We start from the raw sequence: 21,718 nt of genomic DNA on the forward strand, positions 1-21,718 counted from the left end.
AATCTGGCTTTTAATTTCTGTGGCTGCCACGACAACAAGGACATGATCTTCTGCAAACTGGTCATTTCAGCAGCAGGAGACTAAGAAGTGAAAATTTACGGGTGACAAGAAGAGAGAGAGAGGGGAAAAAAAACCCGTCATGGGCTGAAATTGCAGGTTGAGGCCCGGCTGGAATATTCAGAGTCCCGGGAATAAGCCCGGCGTCTCCTGCACCGCTGACGAGTGGTTGCCAAATAAATGATCAGAAGCATTGAGATGAAGAAGCAGGAACCCCTGAAGGAGCCTCTGTGGGACCTGCTGAGGTCTGAAGCTGCACAGGACCAAAGTTCAGGATAATAAGTGGTTAGGAAGAAGCTCGGCAAGTAATAAGTATGTGCTGGAAAATGTTCCTGTGGGCCGCTTTGGAATGATAGTGACAGAAACTCTCAACACTAAAAAAAAATAAAGCAATAAAGTTCTGATCTTTCTTCTCTGCTTTTCTTTTACAGATACAATCAGCCACACATACGATCCTGGTCCTTCTCTCAAGCGGTAAGAACTTTTTCTGAAATGAAAACATCCACCTCAGCGATGAAAACGGGACAGATGGTCCTTCAAAGCAGGATTGTCCTGAATCAGCAGCAGGTGGACATTTGTTTCTGATTTGCTGCTGTGATATGTTTCTTGTGCAGGGCTTGATGTCATCATGTTTGTGAACATGATAACTAAGTAAAAACACATGGTAGACACTTGACACTTACACCATAGGTGAACAGTCCATCTTATATCTTATATCTCGCTGATATCTCGTGGTTCTGTATTTCACCATAATGAGCCGAGCTACAGTTTTAGGCACGGCATCAGCAGCCATCAGTGCAGACACACACAGACTGAAGATGAGCTGACGTGCACGGTATGAGGACGGCGAGCGGGCAGCGGGCGGAGCTGGTGTCAGGCTTGATCTCATTTGCAACAGTGCAGCCTCGCCTCCCGTCGGCCAACACGCTGAAGAAAAGCTTCTCTGTTTGCAGCCTGCCGGGTTTCACAGAGTCTCTTTGAGCAGCGTGACTCGTGATGGCACGTCGAGCTCGGCGCTGGTGTCACCGTCTGCGTCACTTCCCCACGCAAACGTGTATTTACAGAAATAATTCTTCTCCCACTTTTCTTCCAGTTAATGTTTTCTCCAAAATGATGAATTTTTCAGAACAGTAATGAACATGATCATTTGTTGAGCCTCCAGTCATAACTCGTGTTCTGTGACCTTGGTTGCACCGCTGCCATGTGGCCTGTTGGCGACACTAAAACATCAGGTTGAAGCGAGAAAATGGCCTGGATGTGTTTAAACAGAAATTAAATGGACCTTCAGGAATGCGTGTGTGTGTCGGGTCACCGCCGTCCAGCACAGACACACATCATCTGAGTCTGCTGTTGTGGCTACAAACCTGACACCCACTTAGAATGTGATGGGTTTTGATAGTCAGGAAGCAGCCTCCTGTTCCAAAGCCCCTGTCTGGACAATTTTTTTCCCTGATTTCTTATAGTGTTTCTTAAAGCCAGAAAGTTGCCATTTGAAATGACTTTAGTTTTGTGTCATGTCTGTGATCTGCTTTTTTTTTCTACAAAATTAAACAACTGAATGAACATCCTCCGAGGCTGGTGATTCCATAATTTTTTGCCAGGGGTTGTAGACTGAAGACTTTTTGATAAGATGGAGAATTCTTCTTGTCTTCTTTTGATTCCCTCCTTCCTCCAGAAACAGATAAGTGGCGTCCAGGACTGTTAAAGCGCTGATGGCCCAACCGCTTTAAATTTATAAAAGTTTTAAAAGGTGAAGGATGAAAGTCAAGTGTGTTTTTTGTTTGTTTTTTCATTCCAGTTTTTTTCAAACTGGAATGAAATCAATTTTCAGTGATGCTGAAAAACTAATTCATGCATTTATTTCCTCTAGGCTGGACTATTGTAATTCATTATTATCAGGTTGTCCTAAAAGTTCCCTGAAAAGCCTTCAGTTAATTCAAAATGCTGCAGCTAGAGTACTACGGGGACTAGAAGGAGAGAGCATATCTCACCCATATTGGCCTCTCTTCATTGGCTTCCTGTTAATTCTAGAATAGAATTTAAAATTCTTCTTCTTACTTATAAGGTTTTGAATAATCAGGTCCCATCTTATCTTAGGGACCTCGTAGTACCATATCACCCCAATTGAGCGCTTCGCTCTCAGACTGCAGGCTTACTTGTAGTTCCTAGGGTTTGTAAGAGTAGAATGGGAGGCAGAGCCTTCAGCTTTCAGGCTCCTCTCCTGTGGAACCAGCTCCCAATTCAGATCAGGGAGACAGACACCCTCTCTACTTTTAAGATTAGGCTTAAAACTTTCCTTTTTGCTAAAGCTTATAGTTAGGGCTGGATCAGGTGACCCTGAACCATCCCTTAGTTATGCTGCTATAGACGTAGACTGCTGGGGGGTTCCCATGATGCACTGTTTCTTTCTCTTTTTGCTCTGTATGCACCACTCTGCATTTAATCATTAGTGATTGATCTCTGCTCCCCTCCACAGCATGTCTTTTTCCTGGTTCTCTCCCTCAGCCCCAACCAGTCCCAGCAGAAGACTGCCCCTCCCTGAGCCTGGTTCTGCTGGAGGTTTCTTCCTGTTAAAAGGCAGTTTTTCCTTCCCACTGTAGCCAAGTGCTTGCTCACAGGGGGTCGTTTTGACCGTTGTGGTTTTACATAATTATTGTATGGCCTTGCCTTACAATATAAAGCGCCTTGGGGCAACTGTTTGTTGTGATTTGGCGCTATATAAAAAAAAAAAATTGATTGATTGAATTGATTCCAGGAACCCATGTTACCGTGTGCTGGCGGTTCTTTTTGGATGTAGTTTATGGGTTTTATGATGTCATGGTGGATGAACAAACAAAGCAACAACAAAAACCTTTTACTGGCAAACTTTGTCCTTTTTCTTTCTTTAATGGTTTGAGTGATTATTAATAACCACCGAATGGGTTTTTTGTTCCTGTTGGTTTTTCAGCGCTGAATGTAAATCACAGTTTCAGGTCTCGGCTTGTCACAGTTGTTTGTCATAGCGTCTGCCTCCTACTGTGGTTTGTGTTCTGCTGATCATCAGGTTCTCTCTCACACACACAGAAAACGAGAAATTGAGCGTTTGTGCAGTACAAAGGCAGCGAGGTTGATCAAAACTGTTTGCAGCAGTTTTGGTGACATCGTGTAAGCTCCAGACGACGCGTATCGCGGCTGTTTGTAAACATTTGGGAGAACAGGTATGATTGGTCGTCTCTGTGTTTGTTGGTCGCGCGCGGTGAGTGTGGGGGGTTTCAGGGACCCTGATCCTCAGCCACATCTGTACTTTTATGTTTACGCACCTCAAGCTCGACCTGCGTTTGCACGAACAGACGGCAGAGCTGGATTACACGATAAACACCGAGGAGAACTGTTAATGGGAAAACTTTTTTAAAATCCTCAGTCTATCTTAAAAACAGTCTCTTAAAATGAAGATAAATTGTCAAAGTTTGCCCAGGTTTGAGTAACCTGCATTTAAAACTTGTATAACAAGGATGGAGAGGTCTAAACCACTTTAAACTGTTTCAAACTGGTTTAAGTCAGATTTTATCCCCTTTAACTGGATTTAAATAGCTATAAATTGGCAAATATCTTAAACTGACTTTGTAGTCTGCATTTAAGCTTTTCTCAAACTCCAATGATAAATTAAAGAATGTCTTAAACTATCTTAAATGTGGTTACATTCTAAAAATCTCATTTAATTTGTCATAATCCAAGAGAGATTAATTTATAGTGTTGTTAAACTGCTTCAAACATGTATCATGCTGTTTTAAAACAGATTTTATTTCTGTTGACTGGATGTAAATAATTATATACTGACAGACTGACTTTATGGTGGATAATATGCTTTCAAAAATTTCAGATTATTTACACTGCTTTTTAAGTATCTTAAAACTTGTCTTAACAGGTTTAAATTGTGTTCATACTTTTTACAGACCCTCAATAGTTCTCATACCGCATTGATTAATTCAAAAAGGATTAAACTGTTTTTTAGGTAATTCAAGAAATAAAAACCTGCTTTTATTTGTTATAATCCAAGCAGAGATTCTCTACACTGCTGTTTCAAAAGTGTTTCAAACTGGTACATCTCACATTTTGAACTGATTTCCAATGTCTGCAACCAAGAAAAAGTGATTTTAATGTGGATAAAATACAGATTGTTCTTCCTTCCTTAGTAGATGTGTTTGCACTGGTAGTTTAAACCAGAGGAAATTTAGTTTTAAATTATTTAAACTACAAATGATCTATTTTCTACCCCTTTAAATGATGCTAACTGGCACAAGCTGTATAAATGTGAGACAATCAGCTTTCAACCTGTTTAAAAAATGTAAACCATTGCTAAAATGCCTTTGTAAATGATAGATATTTTTATTTTTCTACTTTTTTAAACTTAAACTGGGTGTAATCTGGTTTAAAACAGAGATTTTAAAATGGTGTAAACTTGACAAATGTAAGTTGATAAAACACCATTTGTTTCTTTTGGTCGTGCAAAACTGTTATGGAAATTTTATGTGTGACTAATTTTCTAGTGTTTTAAAGACTAAATAATTGCAAAACTATTCCCTTTTTAGGTGTGAGATCTGATTAAACCAGGTTGTCTGATGTGTTCTGGCAGCTTTGTTACTTTCTAAAAAAAAAGGAACTCAAGCGTGCAGAGGAAGTTGGTCAATAATGGCAGAGTGGATTTCTCAACATTACTTGTGTCACTTCGTTTTGGTGATACATTACAAAGTATCAAAAGTTTTGATGTTTATCTGTCTTCCTGATAAGTTTAACTTGCGGTGCTGGAAAGGTTATCGAACAACGTCACGTGGATTCACCTGCTGGCTTTAATACATAAATATAGAACTCTGGAGTGCAAATGCTATTGCTCAAACCTCGAGGTCGCCCATCTTCAAAGCCATGATTGTTTGGCACATAATAAACATGCTTTGTGGTCTGCAAAGTCATCTTATTATTGTCGTTTAGTTCATACAGGTAACAGTGACCTTACTGACCACCAGGATGACTTTACAGACTTTACAAGTAACTTGATAGGCCTGTCTGATTTTATTTTATAGTTGCTGTGCTTATTAAAAGTTGCCAGCATGGTCCAAAATACCAGGTTCATTAGTCTTCACTTGTATCTACCAGAGCCCATAATTTTAGCAGTGGACATGCATTTGTTTTTGCAAAGTTATTTATGGAAATTTCCAGACTCACTGACTGCCTCCATTAGTCCTGTGCTTGGAGGCGGGGAAACCAACACTTTCAACAACAGTGGTTGTTAAGATGCTCGAACATTTCAGTCTGGGAGGGCAGATTGCTGAGATATTAGGTTTAAAATACTGAAAAATATATATCTGACTAGAGCTCTTGGTGAAATTCTATTGTACCTGCATTTGTGGTAGATGTCCACCAGGTGGAGATATTGCTCCAGATCAAGAACATTGAGTACAGGCTGCTGTGGGATACAATGACAAACCCATTGCTTAAAGTTGTAGGTATCTTCAGTTCTAATGGAGTACTGAGGTTAAAGTAAGTCCCTTCGGCTGCTCCCTCGTTTTCACTTGAGGTCGCCACAGCAAATCCGAGGTGGATCTGCATGATGAATTGGCACATGTTTTATGGCAGATGCCCTTCCTGATGCAACTACACATGACATGGAGAAATGAGGCAGGGGCGGGGTTTGAACCGGGAACCTTCCACACTCAACCACTTGGCCACCACCCCTTAATGTAGAACTGAGGATATTGGCTATAAAATACCAAGCGTTCACTAGCTGTCCTTGGGTGTTACCATTACTGGCACTTAATTCAGCATTTGGCATTTGATCTGGTCTTTGTGGCTGAGATCCTATGATCATATTGAGCACATAGTTCGTTTTTTTGTTTGTTTGTTTATTCTCCATTTGGGATTTGTCTTGGGGTCATTGTACTGTACTTTTCGGTATATGTGGTACCTCTTGGCCAGATCATATGGAAATATGGGGTTGCTATCCACAGTTATCGTGACGGCAGTGATATTCATGTTTCTGGGCTCTCAACCTTTGAGAACAAGAGTTGCCTGGGAAGAGCTTATGGACTCATGAAGTCACTGGACAACTTTGCAGGAGAAAGAAATTCCAAGTCTTTTGGCTCCAGGTGATTCCTGAGCAGAGTGTATGGTTGTGAGACTTAATCTGAGGTCCTGACGGTGACGACTGGATGTCTCTGGCACTAGGTCCTTGGGTACCACGGGAATGACTTTGTATCACTTAAAGTGTTACTTGAGGAGAATCAGATGACGAGTATCACTTGCATTCTGAGGAAACATCAGCGAGGACATGTTGGCTGTGTGGTGTGTTTCTCTGGAAGTGATCCAGCAGGCGGGTGCCTCAGTGCTCAGGACTCCAGCAGCTGGAGAAATTTTTTTTTTTTGCTGCCCGTCTGTGACATCACGTCTATTTTTAGTATTCCGGAACAGAAACCTGCTGTTTTGGCTTTATGTGGGCATGCTGTTGGGTAAATTGTGTTTCTCGGTTTGTGTCTGCAGGCTGCCTTTCCGATATCTGTGCCCCCCTCGATGGCTGCTGATGACTACAATCCTGTAAGTAAAGCTTCTACGTTCACAGCCAAACCCAGGGGTTTTCCTTAGATTAAGTCCAAACTCAAACTGCTAGTGCAGCAGCTAAGAGAATATTTAGAGCAAAATCGTGCAAATGGTGATACAAGCACCAAATTTGGCAGAAATACTTCTTAGACATTACTCTTTTGAAAAAACGACTGGCCACTTGAATTTTCAGTAGGTGGAAAGGTAGGGGTCAATTGAAGAATTACACAGGGGTAAAAATGGAAAAATGCTCAAATCATTTTGAAAACTACACCACATTTTTTGTCTATCGTAAAGATTCCAAAAAGGTATAGTTTGGACTATCTATGACCGAATGATCAGGAGTTATGGGGTAAAAACAGCAAAAATGGTGACAAAGATCAGTTTCAGTTTGTACAGGGGTCAAAAGTTAATGTTGTTCCAATTTTGGTAAAAAAAAAAAAAATGATGCAAATTATTAGTTGAGTTAACAGGGTTTTAAAAAGGAATAGTTTGGACCATGTATCATGCTTAGTTATCATGTTACGGAGTAACATATGTCACATGTCATAGAATCCAATTGACGTTGACCTTGTTTGACCTTTACTTTGGAGACCAAACATTCAGCACAATGAAAACTATTCCATTTATTAATCCTATTAGCTCAACCAATAATTTGCATAACTTTTTACCAAAATTGAAGGAACTTTAACTTTTGACCCCTGTACAAACTGACACTGACCTTTGTCACCATTTTTGTTGTTTTTACCCCACCCCTGATTATTCAGTCATAGATAGTCCAAACTATACCTTTTTGCAATCTTTATGATCAGACAAATAATGTGGTGGTGTTTTCAAAATGATTTGAGCATTTTTAATTTTGACCCCTGTGTAATTCTTCAATTGACCCCTACCTGGCTGCCTATTGAAAACACAAGTGGCCAGTCTTTTTTTTTTTTTCTTCTTCTTCTCAAAAGAGTAATGTCTAAGGAGTATATGTGCCAACTTTGGTGCTTGAATCACCATTTGCACGATTGTTTCAGTTATCTGCTGCCCTATGCTCACATTTTAATGACTGACTCACTTCTGCTTCTAATGGTTTATGATGACAAAGGTAAATATTTAGCATGCAGAGGAAGAGATATGGATCCCTGTCTGCTTCAGGTTTTCCACCTGGTTTCAGGTCTACAAACAAGTGGATTTGGGGGACGATCTCAATGTGGATCCTATAATTTTTCATATTTATCTCTCCAACAAGGTGTAACTGTAAAGACTATTTTCAACTCAGTGGTATTTATCTTTTTGACATTTCCTGGATTTGACTTGAAGATCTGAATTTACACAAGGTAGGATTCCACAAAGTTCAGTTCTAGTATCACGTCAGGCTGATCTAGATCAACACCCAGATTGTATAACTCCGGTTTATGTCTCTGGTGATGTATACTCCTGACAAACAGAATAATCTCCTATTGATATTCCTAATCTTAAATTTAAAATAAATTATGCCTAGTCTGTGTGGTGTAATCCAGATTGAGTGATTCCTCTGGGATTGTTGGTGTCATGTGACACGAGGAACTGGTGAAGGGCCGAATGTCGTTTTATTTTTGTGTGTATTGCAGCAAAAGTACAGAGGAGAAAAGCAGAGAGGAAACTAGAGCATTGCGCTACTAGAGCGCAAACTTCTGCCAACACTTGGAAAAAAGTTTCAAGGTCAAAGTCCTGTTAGAAGTGACTTTTGTTAGTAGTATGTATTTAGTTGATGTACTTGAATCGAAGTTTTGTTGTGGTGTTGTCAGGTTTTTTCAACTTTTTCAGTTTCTGAATTCTTTTTCAGGTCATTTTCACAGAACATTGTTTTTTTCTGTTGTGCATAATTTGTCATTGCTTTTTGGCACTTCCGACTGATAACTGGAAGACAAACAGGCATGAAACTGGAACCTCCATCCAATTTTGGTGCTGTAGGTAAACCCATAACAGAAAACTGAGAGTATTGAGGCACTTTTGATTGAGATATAATGCAAAATGTGCACCAAATAGGCTTTTCAACATAAAATTCAAATATCCACAAATCCACATTCTGGATCAGATCCAGATCAAACTTTATCAGGTGATAGTGAGTGCTAGTCTGCACATCACTTTCAAATATGAGAGTGATTGGGGCACGTTTGATTAAGATATAATGTAAAATATACATTAAATGGGGTTTTCAATGTCAAATTTAAATGGCCACAAAATCTGTAATCTGGATCAGATCCGGATCAAACTTTGTCAGTTGATAAAGGATACCATCCTACATAATGCTGTCAGATATGAAAGAAATGTTATCTTTTTTGACAGAGATATGATTTTTTAAAAATTCATTCAATGTTAAAGAGGGATTTTTCCAATTTTCTTTAACTTTGACCTATGACCTTGAAAATTTAATCAGTTGTTCCCTATGAGGATATGAATCCTCCTTAAAATTGTCATAATGATAAATGAAAAATTGTGGGCTCCAGGCTGTTTACAAAGAGACAAAGAAACAGTGGTGAGTAAAGATTGAAAATGAAGTCACGTATGAGTGTGTCAGAGGGACTACGTGTGCACGTGGGTGCCTGCGTGTGTGTGGTAGCGTGTTTTTATATATATATATATATATATATATATATATATATATATATATATATATATATATATATATATATATATATATATATATATATATATATATATATATATATATATATATATATATATATATATATGTGTGACACAGCATGTGACATTTGGTGTCAGAAACAGGATGTTCCAGACGGACTTTTCATCTCAGTTGTAGGTTTTGTGAATTTATTTATTTTTTTATCTTCTTACACTCTGTCCTCTCTGTGAAGGTCTCCCTCCGGCACAGATCCAAGAAGAAGACTCGAGGAGGTAAGCTGTCACCACTTTGTGCCCTCAGCTGTAATTTGGACCCTCTGTGGGCGTGCGTGAAGTGACATTACAATTGGGGTGTAGAGAAGCAGTTCTCTGCTACTTTCACTTCACTTCTTCTTCTGTTTTTGCCATCTGCAGCGGTGTCACATTTTAGTGTGAACACTCAGGTTCTTTTGTAGAGTGCAGCTTTGCTTTCGTTGGGTCTTCGTGGTGGTCGGTGCTTATCAAAGGGCAGTTGGACTCTGTGCATTCACGTGCATTTACGTTTTGTGTGAACAGGCAATGGCACAATGAGCAGAAGACGGATCTCGGTCAAGGAGCTGGGTCAGCCGGACCACCAGGGCTGGCTTTACAGGAAGAAAGAGAGCAAAGGCTTCCTGGGGATGAAATGGAAGAAGTACTGGTTCGTGCTGAAGAAGACGGCGCTCTACTGGTACAGCAACCAGCTGGTGAGTCATATTCTCAAAGTTATGACCGTACAGATGAACTGCACTCGGCAACACATATTCAGAGTTTGGTGGCCAGAGTTTTGACCACATTCAGGAAATTCAGATTGGCCTCCCTTCATTGGCTCACTTTTTGTACAAGAACAGATTTAGCAGTTTTGCCGTTGACTTACACCGGCTTACCTGACTGAACTCGTGGAGCTTTATGTGCGTATGCCCTTAGTTCTCAGGACGCTGGTTTACTGTGTGTTGCCCATCGGCTCCGGCTTTATGGAATATTCTACCTGCTATTCATTTGAAATGTTCAAGTTGAGACTTTAACTCTGGGCCAAGCAGGTTTTCGGTACCAACAACACTTATATTCCAGCCTCCGTAGACCATGGCCTACACAAAAAGGTATGGTGGCAACTAAAACCAGGTAGGGGTCAACGAAGGGTTACAGAGGGGTCAAAAAATGCTCCAGTCATATTGAAAAGTAAATCAGAGTATTTGTCTGATCATAGCAATTCCTAAAAGGTATCATTTGGACTTTCTATGACTGAATGTTCTGGGGTAAAAACAGCAAAAATGGTGACAAAAGTCCATTTTGGTTTGAACAGTAGTCAAAAGTTGAAGTTGTTCTAATTTTGATAAAAAGTGATACAAATTGTTTGAGCTCATAGGGTTTTAAAAAGGAACAGTTTGTATCATCTGTCATGCTGAAGGTAATAGGTTACTGGGCTACGACAATAAATGGCATTTGTGAGGGAAGTCGCAAAATTTTGCAAACTTGCGCAGGGGTTTGCATTCTCCTTGTGCGAGTCACAGGGCGTCTCTCTGGTGTTAAATGAATTTTGAACAGCTCAGAGAATTCAACACGATACATTTTGTCTCTAAATAGTCACAGAGTCCTCACGAGCGTCTCGAACACTTCTGAATGTAGTTTCTGAGAGTCAGAAAGTGTGCAAATGTGTGACAACTTGTCAAGGGTTGATGACACACTTGTTCTTTTATGTAATTGGAGAGGAACAGCACTTCTGGAAGCAGCCAAGCAAGTCTGGCAGCAGGCAGGGTCAGCGGGCTGCAGGAGACCTGTCCAGCGACAGAAAATTTGGATCTGTTGTTGGGTTACCGGCCGATAGGCCACTAACCCTATGTCATGGCGTGGTGGCCGTCGTCGTCGTCAGCATCTGTTAATTGTGATATTTCAAAAATCTAATTTGGCAAGGGATTAATATGGGTCATTGAAATTGTTCCCATCTAAAAATCATATTTGTAGATTCGTTCGTTTGGAAATGTCGGCCATTTTTAAGCAGAAAAGGCTAGAGCCCGACCGATATGGATTTTTTGAGGCCGATGCCGATAACGATATTTGGATGAAAAAAATGACAATCGATAAATCAGCCGATATCATTACACTATGTAACACAATTTTTGTTCCTGGCTTCTAAGTGTTATATTTCAACTGCTTATGTCTAAAGTCTATGGAAAAATGACTACATTCAGCACAAACTTTTATTTTTTATTTTTTTTTTTATTTTTTTACGTTCTAGAAAGTTCTAAAAGTTTCTTGAAATTTCTAGATAATTCTGGAAACTTCTAGAAAATTCTGGACAGTTCTAGCAGTTAAAGAATATTCTAGAAGACTACTCAGTAGTAATGAAGGCGAATCAAGAATATTCTTGAAAACAGACAAATTTCAAAATATCATTGTCCTGATCACAGAAGCAAAGTTTCTGTGGAATAACAGCTATTTTCTATTTATTTAAGGCATACCAGGTTAAGAAAACACACTGTGTACCCAGGAACAAAACAAAAATAAAAATTTGTTACATAGTGTTATTATTATTTTTTAAATGAATAAAATGTTCTTTTTTGGACCATTAACAAAAAAGGTATGAGCTAAAAGCTGAAGCTTTGTCCTCATATTGATTAACTTTATAACAGAGAAGAATTTTCAAGTTCAAAAAAATGCAAAAATGCAATTGGAGCAGTTAGAGGGCTATTCAAACGGGCCAACTAGTAAGATATCACGCCTGAAAACAATCTTTGCCATATCACGTCAGGTAAATCTGCCCTATGATTGGATTTTGGAAAACCATGTGACAGAGAACCAATTCCGATTGGACACTCACATTGCGCACTTCATCACACATCTTCTATGAGGAGTACCAAGGTGGCCGACGGTGGATCGAAAGTCCGCGGAGTTACCTTTTCAGCAAAAAAAAAGTAAGTTTCTATGCCATATCATTAAAAAGTTATTTACAATTTAGTAAAGCTTGGTCCCAGCCATCGTATACGATGGCGTCGGCCCCAGAGGGTTAATGGCAAACGGCAGTAATTCCCAGAACCGCTCCGGACGACCAGTGAATCTGAATGTTTCAACCTCTTAGCAGTAAACGAAAGTTTTTCATGCTTGAAATAAGGTCTACTCAACGTGTTCTTAATAAAAAGCGTGACTGACACAGTAAAGCACATTTGACACATTACTACATAAACTGAGTTAATCAAACTGAGTTGAACTGAAATGGGAGAAATGTGAGGTGAATGTAATCGCAAAGTTATTACAAACAACGTCCTTATAAACTTACTTGTATGCTTTTGTCAGCCGATCAGTGCAGTGTGACGGCGAACTACAGGGGCCAGTGATGAACACATTTAAGCAGGGGTGTAAGCAGCTCTCAGTTGAATGGAGTCAGAGCTCCGTCTACTGGACAAATGGTGCAAGGACATTTTACATAGCCGACACAAACATTATTTCAGTAACTGTTCTGTTTATGAGAAATTATCAGCGTTTTATCGGCAAAATTTCGGCCGATAGAGAATACTTTGAAAAGGGCTTATATCGGCCGATAATATTGGCTGGCCGATATATATCGGTCGGGCTCTAGAAAAGGCCATTTTGAGCACAAAAAGGGGATTTTCTCAAACTGTCTAACTTTTTTTCTCATTTGTGAAGGGCATAATATGGGTTGTTCACATATTTCACATCAAATATAGTCATAGGGAGGTGATGGTCTAGTGGTTAAGGTGTTGGGCTTGAGACCAGAGGGTCCTTGGTTCTAATCCCAGCCTGACCGGAAAATCACTAGGGGCCCTTGGGCAAGGTCCTTTATCCCCTAGTTGCTACCAGTGTGTCATTCTTGCTGCTGCCACGTTTCTTGAATCAGCCACTGCTGCATACGTAACTGACATAATGGCGGTAAGTTTGGCTCTGCTTGGCAGACAGTGAGAGAATAGAAGAAGCAGCTTTCCGCCGTGTAACAGCAGACAGGAAGTGGTTTGAAACTGTTGCTGCTTTAATGTTCACACTCGTGTTCAATCTGTGTGTTGCAGGCGGAAAAGGCTGAGGGCTACATCGACCTCGCCAACTTCATTATTGACAGAGCCATCGAGTGCAAGAAGAAACAGTACGTTTTACAGCTGCACCGCCCTGATCGCCGTTATTCACCACCATCAGTTTAAACACAAATGAGCCAATTTAGCATCTTCATAATATTTAATAAAATGTCCAAACAACAAAATCTTTCAAGTGAAATTAAAAAAATAATTACTGACACCACCTGATTAAATTTACATTAAATCATCACTTTTATGAATATTTTCACTGCATTCATCTTGGACTTGTTGTACATCAATCATTAAGAAAACTGAGTGACTGTGCAAGAAGGATACAAGTGAGGGAAGCCACCAAGTCACCCAGACAACTCTGAAGAACTTACAGGGTTTCGTGCTTTCATGCAACGTTTGTCTGTTGTATAACCAGTTATACAGCTTCATGGTGGACTGGAGCAGAGAAGGACTTTCTTAAAATTTGATTTGAAATTTCAGCGACGGTCACAGGGAGGACTTGGTCCTAGAGTATGTTTTCTTGTCCTAATATCTTTCTGTTCCACTCCAGCCTAGCTGCTGATACAACAGACAAATGTTGCACGATGCACAGTTTCTCCAGTAACAACCACAGAAGCCTGTAACTCCTTCAGAGATGTCTTGGTGGCTTCCCTCACTAGTCTCCTTCAGCTGACTTCAGACAGGCCTACCATACAGTACCATACTGGTTGTATTTGTTCATGATTGACATTTTGACATGATTCAGTCAGTTTGGATGTGAATCTGATGAAATTCAAGCTGCCGTATGTGCGGTGTGGTGATCTTATCTCAATGTTTCCGTTGCTTCTAATCTGACCTTCATCTGTGTTTTCTGTCTTCTGCAGCGCCTTCAAAGTCTGCCACCCACAGGTCATGATGTTTTATTTTGCTGCTGAGAGCCACGAGGAGATGAACCTGTGAGTCAAATCAGAGAAATGCGTCCTGTAGAATTTTCTCCTTGCTGTTGTGTTGTCAGAAACTCCAGAGTCTGATTTTTTTTTTTTTTTTTTTTTTTTTTTTCAGATGGTTGAACAAACTTGGTTTAGCGTCCATTCAATATGAAGCGGCACAGAGAAACACAGCAGCTGGTGAGCAATCAGGATTTAATTTCTACTCTTTGATTTAAAAGACCTTTTTAGATAAAAATAACTGTTTTTGGTTTAACAGCATTGAATTTTTGGTGTTATTCAGTCTCAATATTGTCATTTCATGGAGGCTTTGAGAATAAATTACCCATTTTGGAGGGTGTGGTCAGATAAACTTAATTATATATAGATATATGTGTGTGTATGTATATATGTGTGTATATATATATGTGTGTGTATATATATATATATATATATGTATATATATATATATATATATATATATATATATATATATGTGTGTATATGTGTGTGTGGATTATGAAGCAGTTTTTGATTCTAAAGGACCCTGGTGAAAATGTTGAGTCTTGCCATGAGCCAATACTGTATAATTTGGTGGTACATCTGGAGTAAAGGGGCGGAGCTAGGCCTTTGCACTGCGCATTGTCGATTGTGAATCTGTTTTGTGGGTTTTGACTTTGTGTTGTTGCTCGTTTTGTGTTCAGAGTGTTACAGTGAAGCCAGCGACCATGAAGAAGCCGAAAGCACGGAGATCCCTCCTCCGCCGTACTCTGAACAGAGCCTGCAGGACACTGTGGACCAGGCCGGCCCGCCTGGTAGCACATATCAGGTCAGTGGGATTAATTTCAATTTTCAATTTATTTTCATTTATATAGTCCCAAATCACAAAAAAGTTCCCTCAAGGCGCTTCACACAAGTAAGGTCTAACCTTATCAACCCCCAGAGCAAGCTTTAATTGTTATTCATTTAATTCATAATGTTTCAGAAAATGGTAAGAAATGATTAAGAAATAAATAAATCACACTGAAAGATGCAGAGAGTTGATTTCTGTCAGTGGGTCAAAACCAGTTTGTCGTGGTTTAAAACCAGCAAATATCTGGTTTTTAATTGTTATTAAAGTGATTTTTAAAATGTCTTAAAGCCATTTTAACACATTTTATCTTTGGTTTAGAGACATTTAAAGCTCATATTTTGGCGGCTTTTTTGTTAATGACCCTTTGTTGGTGTTTTACGGTTTTCAGGGCACACTTCCACCGCCTTACTCAGTCGCGGTCTCCAGTGACACCAACGGCTCGCTATCCACGCCTATCAGTACGATGACATCACAGAGCTCGGCCTCCTCGCTCGCAAAGCAACGGCAGTCCTGGCTGGACCTTGTCTCTCAGGCGTCTCCTGCCGCTGTGGAAACGGCAGTGGTTTGCTCAGTCCAGGTGCACTCCCACCAGCTGCCACACGAGGAGATGTTAGAGGAGGGCGACGCCCACCCACAGGACTCTTCAGACATGGCATCCAATGAAGAAGTCTCTGCTGAGGACGATATGCCTCCTGATAACTTGGGACAAGGTAGGCGTCTCTGTTGTCCTGCAGGATCTGATCCCATTCTAAACCCGGATTACGCAGACCTGATTTTATCTTTACAAGCATGATTTTCTTGGATAACTTGGTACAGCTTATTGCAAATGCAAATCTTTTGCAAAACAAACATTAATTTCCTTATTGTAGGGTTTCTTTGTCACAAAATTAAAGTCTCCTGAATCAAGAAAATCAGTAGGTTTTATGAGATACGAGGACATCATGAAGGTTTTTGTCAATCTAGAGAACACAAAAATACTCCTACTGAGAGACAGAAGACAAAAACATTGAAAATGGTCCTATTTCTGGTGATAAAACTCGCTCTGAAAAAGTGGCATCACCTAACTGTTTATCAAACTGCATAAAATGATTGCACCAGGGGACGGGTCCGCGGGTTTTGTCCACTAAACTAATGCTTTGGTGGTTTGTCACCTGACTGCTCCTGACCTGTGTGTTAAACTACTTGCAGTTCTTCAAAGAACACATTGCATTCAGTGCTGCCCATAAATACCATGATGATATGATATACTAGTGCTGCATCAACGTATCGCACAACGTGCATTTAACATTTTCTGGAGTATAAGTTTTTGTTTTGGTTTTGTTTGTTTCCTATTTTGGTGCATCCTGTGACTTATGCTCCAGTGTAACTTGTATAACAAAAAAACATGCATTTGTTAATTAACAACAACAATAATTTATATAGGGTTTTCACAGAAATCAGTGCACTCATCAAAGTAAATTCCAATAATAAAAGAATAAACACCAATACTAAAAGTACACCGTGGTCACCTGCATCAAATAACATCTAATATGTTGTCCATTTCATGTTTATTTTGACCATCGTAGTTGTTTTTGGAATTTAACAGTCCTTATGGTACACACCACAAGCTGAAGGCTTTCTGCATAAATCCACTGTTCTTTTGTCCAGACGGCATCAATTAACATCAAGTGTGTTGTCCAGTACCTGGTTCATTGTCCATCTTGCTTATTTTTGGAATTTATAAATTCTGATCTTAACTAATAGCACATGCTGTGGTGTGAACATGTGCTGCACTGTGTTCCTGTCTGTGGTTCAAGTCAACCCCAGTGAAATGCTATGTTAAAAAGTGAGTTCCACATACAGAAAAAAATAAGTGACATATTCTGGAAAATACGATAGTTCCAACATTTGATTAGTTCTTGTGAACATCATAACCATCTGCACTGTATCAAGGTATGCATGCACAAAAAAACTGAGATAAAAAAAAAAACCCACCCTGTGTAAATAAAGTTTATTTTTGGGTGTTCGGATGGATAGTCACAAACACGGAAATACATCTGAGTATGGAATAGATTTTGTTTGTGCTGAGTAAACTATGCATACAGAGGTATCTTTGTGTGTGCATGCCTGTGTGAACCTGTCTGTGTTCCCTTCTGCCACGCAATAACATATAAATATAAAACACCACACAAAACACATGATGTAATGTAGAAAACGTGTACCAGTCACATTGTAGGATTTTTTTTTTTTCACATGCTTGAAGTGCAGTTTGTCTCGCCAACATTAACTGTGTCATAATTCAATTACTTCATGTACGCAGCATCATGAGGTGTGTGTGTGGGGTTTGTTTTGGTGTCAAGAACAACACACACACTCATCTTCAAATGCTCAGTCCAATTAAAGGTTGTGGGGGGCTGGAGCCTATCCCAGCAGTCATAGAGCGTGAGGCAGGGTTCACCCTGGACAGAACGCCAGTCTGTCACAGGGTCACATATAGACAGAAACACCCACACCTACGTACAATTTAAAGTTTCCAGTCCACCTAACCTGCGTGTCTTTGGATGTGGGAGGAAGCCAGACCACCCGGAGAGAACCCACGCAAACTCCACAGGTGGGAATCGAGCCCATGACCTTCTCGCTGTGATGCAACAGTGCTAACCACTAATCCACCGTGCTGCCTCAAGAACATCTGGCAATAAAAATATTTAGTCAAAAGCGTTGCTCACAACATAGAAATTAATCCGCCTGCAGAGATGTTTTGATAACATGCTCGTTGGTCTCTTTTTGTCTTTTATATTTGCTGCTTAATGTCGTATTGTTCTGATATGGTTTTAATATTTCATGCATAAATGTCCCTTTGTAATCTGGGGAGATGTCACTGCAGAATGTAGGTTTAGTAATTGCAAAACATGGATTTGATGGCATTCCAGCTGAACTTTGTCTTGTTTCAGGGCATGGGGAGACCAGCTCAGACGAAATGGAGAAGTTGTACATTCATCTGAAAGAGGCGAGTCTCTCGCCAATAGGAGACCGAAAACCATCCACCAAAAGGGACTTCAGGGCCTCCTTTATAAAACGCTGTAAAAACCAGACTGTCAACAACAAACTGCACCTCATCAGGACACTCAACAGTACATTAAAGGTATGTATTTAACAACACACACATCCAAAAGAAAACCCTAAAGCTGTGCAGATATTTCATATTTTCTTTTTTCCCCCATGGATGCAGTCAAAAGAGGCGGACTTACAGGCAATCGAGCAGGTGCTGTCCGATCCAGAGCTCACATCAGACAAATTCAGACAGTGGAAGGAGGCTCATGCAGTCCTTGTGCAGGAGATCTGTCCAAAAACTGAGCAGCAGGAGGCGACAGAGACAACGAAAGCTCCTTCGTCATCATCGTCCGTCGTTTCTGCTGCGGTGGAGACCAGTTTGTGAAGACTGTGCACCTGCACTTCACGTTCAAACTGCAATTAACAAAAACTGCTACGTCACGTAAATGGACGTCATGTACTTTGACGAGTAAACATGATGAGGAAGCAGACGGTCACATAAAATTTTTTAATTATTAAGTATTACTTTTGTGGTTTGATCTGAGATTTTTTGCAAGTAATGTTTTATGTTGTATTTCTGTGAATAATTAGTGTTAATATTCAGAATGATGGACTACATCATTCTCCGCATTTTTTTTCAGTATGTTTATTGATTACGATTTGATCAGTAGTATGTTTTTAAGTCTCTTATTGGTGTTGTGGACGATTGCTGCCTGTTCACGTTTTACTTTTGGGCTGCTGAAATTTTAATATTTTTGTAATTTTGGATAACAGGGCCTATGATGATGAAAATAATTGTTGGTCACCATTTCTATTCCATTTTTATTTTTTTTACTTTTTCTCGTTTGGCAATAGTGGTTTCAGGTTAGCTCGTCATTATTATTATTATTATTATTGGTTCACTAAGGTGTGCTTTAACAGTACAAACCATAAATATATTTCATTTACACTAATATAAAACAGAGAAACCAGCTCATTGTTTTGCATTTAAGAACCACAGATTGTTCAACAATTTTACTTTAATTTATTTTCAAAATACTTGACCATTAATTTAGCTGCCAGTCAATCAACTCTACAACAGCTAAAGTAAAGGTACAAATGCACTGAAAACATTAGATTTTTCTGGACAACAGCAATTGAGCATTTAGCCATGTGCATGCTGCAGACACTTCATGGTTCTGGAGACAAACCCCTGAAAAACAAGAACTTTAGCAGACTCATAAATTCAGGTCATGGTGCGAGGCAGATTGAAATGTTCGCGTGCACACGGTCTGGCCACAAAACTAGCAGTTCCACCTCCAGAGACAGAGGGTCATCAAGCTCAGACCAAGCAGATGAGTTTTACACTGTGAAATGTGTTTTGTCTGTTGTGTATGTTCAGCATTAACTGTCATTTGTTACGTGGTTACATGATGTTAACTGTGTTAGAGATTCTAATGTCAAAGTCACTGTGCTTATTTGTATACAGTGAAATAAAGTATTACAGCAACACTGAATATTTTCCCCCAGGGGCTGCCATTTGATTTTTGGTTGTACAATTGTGCACAACTTCATTGAGAATACAGAGAATACAGGCTTGTTTTAACATTATAATAATAAAAACTCAACATACTGCACAATTTTAAGCATGTATTTACAATGTGGAAACATTATTTAGTGGTGCTATGTTGTATCCAGAAGGGGGCAGCACTGTACTCTGCAAATTATTGCAAACTTGTCCTTTCGTCAATTTACATCGCAAGCTGAGAAGCAGCAGCAAATTTTCGCATTGAGATCATTTGTGGCAAGGCTTAAAACCTAACAGAAAAAAAGACTAAACTATATATATATATATATACATATATATATATATATATATATATATACACACACAAAGTAATGTTAAAAAAATCTAAAATTACTGGCACAATGCCTATAATCTTTCTCTAAGGTATTGATGAGAAATTGTGTTATTGATATTCAGTTGCAGTATTTATTAGTGTAGTTGATGCATTTTGGTAAAAAGTCAAATAAACACAAAGCAAGACATAAAGAAATTGCCATTTATTTTTTTACACTTGTAGTACTAATGTCTAGGACTTGGATTTGAGTCCAACTGAAATCATGAAAAGCATGATTTGTCACTTGACTTTAACGCTGATGACTCGGAGTTGAAGGATTCAGGAGTCAAAACTCAAACAATGGAGAAGAGGACATGAATTCAATTCAGTTTAATTCAGCTTTCAATTTATTTCATTTATGTAGTGCCAAATCACAACAAAGCTCCCTCGAGGAGCTTCACAGAAGTGAGGTCAAACCTTAACAACCCCTAGAGCAAGCATACAGGCAACAGTGGTAAGGAAAAACTCCCTCTGATGATTTGATGAAGAAATCTCAAGCAGACCAGACTCAAAGGGGTGACCCTCTGCTTGGGCCATTCATGGCATTTTTTATTTTATTTCTTGGTAGTAATCTGTCATAAAATATTGATTGCTGTATTAATTTTAATACTGTCATTGGGACTGTCCTCTAAATTTTATTTGGTATCTTGGATTCTGACTTGAACACTGGAAACTTCAGACTTGCCTCAGACTCCAGATTTAGTGATTCAAGGACAGCGCTGTTTTTATTGTTGAATTTGTTCGTTCCACAGTTATAACAAAATAATTTTTTAGTGCATGACATAATCTCATATGTTAATGTTAAATTTAAGTATTTATTACTGTAAAAAAATTAAAGTGCACACGTAGTTTCACATTTAAAGCAATATTGGCAAAGAAAAATATAACGATTTTATTTTTATATTATGTTATTATTATATTTATATTTTTATTGCATTGTATTGAAAGCTACAGTGATGGATTTAATAGAATATAAAAATGCATGACAAAATACAAACTGTGAACATCGTATTGTGAAAATATCGCGTCCTGTATCGTCTATGTTTGTATCCCAAATCTAAAGACATGCAGGTTACGTGAACTGGAAACGTTCTGATTGTCCAGGTATCCCTTACAAAAGAGGTCACGATTTCAATGAGACTAACCTGGTTAAATAAAGGTTAAATTAAAATGAAATCTTATTGTGATTTGGGCGCAATCATGCGTGTAATGGTCCCCACTGGACGCTTTGGGTCGCTGCTGTGTCTGCAGAGATCCTCTGTCTGTGCGCCATATTGGCCATTAGTCTCCTCCATCTCAGCCAGCGGCGCGCGTGCACGTCCCAAGCCGGTTTCTGAGGAGATATTTATAAAGGTTTATAGTCGCCTGTGAGCCGAAAAACGAGGCACTATGGAGGCCGTGAAAGCCTTCAACAACGAGGTTTGTTTCGGACAGTGAATTAATGACACAAACGATGTCCAGCTAATTCATTGTTGCTATTTGGCTAATGTTAGCATTAGCTATCGGAAAATGTTAGCGGGCCCGTGTCATATACAAGGCCGCAGTATGTAGTAACGAAGTAATTAAACACTTCTGGATACCATGATAAAATACGAAGTGGCTCTTAGTAACGGCCCCGAAAATACCCCCCAGACAACAACATCTGTACACTTCATTAGCTCGCAGGTTAGCGCGAATGCTACTTAGCCGGCTACATGTTAGCTTGTACGAGACTCATGAGGTAGCTCATATATCGACGTCGGAAAAATTCCCTGTTAT

The 21,718-nt window shown here is 39.4% G+C and overlaps 2 protein-coding genes across 4 annotated transcripts in view; both read left to right on the top strand.

Moving 5' to 3' along the window:
* The first annotated feature begins 3,017 nt into the window (after positions 1 to 3,017).
* Positions 3,018 to 19,587, top strand: ipcef1 (interaction protein for cytohesin exchange factors 1). The gene is made up of 11 exons (XM_034194793.1): positions 3,018 to 3,254; positions 6,568 to 6,621; positions 9,474 to 9,513; positions 9,796 to 9,965; positions 13,278 to 13,351; positions 14,156 to 14,227; positions 14,334 to 14,398; positions 14,902 to 15,026; positions 15,439 to 15,760; positions 17,981 to 18,171; positions 18,259 to 19,587. Exons 2-11 carry the CDS (start codon positions 6,598 to 6,600, stop codon positions 18,463 to 18,465), a joined length of 1,290 nt encoding a protein of 429 aa, XP_034050684.1. The 5' UTR covers positions 3,018 to 3,254; positions 6,568 to 6,597; the 3' UTR covers positions 18,466 to 19,587.
* Positions 19,588 to 21,222: 1,635 nt separating this feature from the next.
* Positions 21,223 to 21,718, top strand: part of scaf8 (SR-related CTD-associated factor 8) — a 61,369-nt gene continuing 60,873 nt past the window's right edge. For 2 of the 3 annotated variants that reach the window (XM_034195163.1, XM_034195164.1), the window contains exon 1: positions 21,223 to 21,379. In XM_034195163.1, the coding sequence (XP_034051054.1) occupies positions 21,350 to 21,379 (30 nt within the window). In that variant the 5' untranslated portion in view covers positions 21,223 to 21,349. The remainder of the gene's footprint in view (positions 21,380 to 21,718) is intronic. The other variant, XM_034195165.1, reaches the window with a different exon arrangement.

This window comes from Thalassophryne amazonica, chromosome 19 (genome assembly GCF_902500255.1).
Source record: "Thalassophryne amazonica chromosome 19, fThaAma1.1, whole genome shotgun sequence".
NCBI classification, from domain to species: domain Eukaryota; kingdom Metazoa; phylum Chordata; class Actinopteri; order Batrachoidiformes; family Batrachoididae; genus Thalassophryne; species Thalassophryne amazonica.

Excerpts from the sequence above, each read along its gene's own strand:
- ipcef1 (XM_034194793.1), top strand. The coding sequence starts at position 6,598 with ATGGCTGCTGATGACTACAATCCT. Across the intron at positions 9,966-13,277 it reads ACTGGTACAGCAACCAGCTG|GCGGAAAAGGCTGAGGGCTA; the intron begins GTGAGTCATATT and ends TGTGTGTTGCAG. Across the intron at positions 13,352-14,155 it reads ATCGAGTGCAAGAAGAAACA|CGCCTTCAAAGTCTGCCACC; the intron begins GTACGTTTTACA and ends TGTCTTCTGCAG.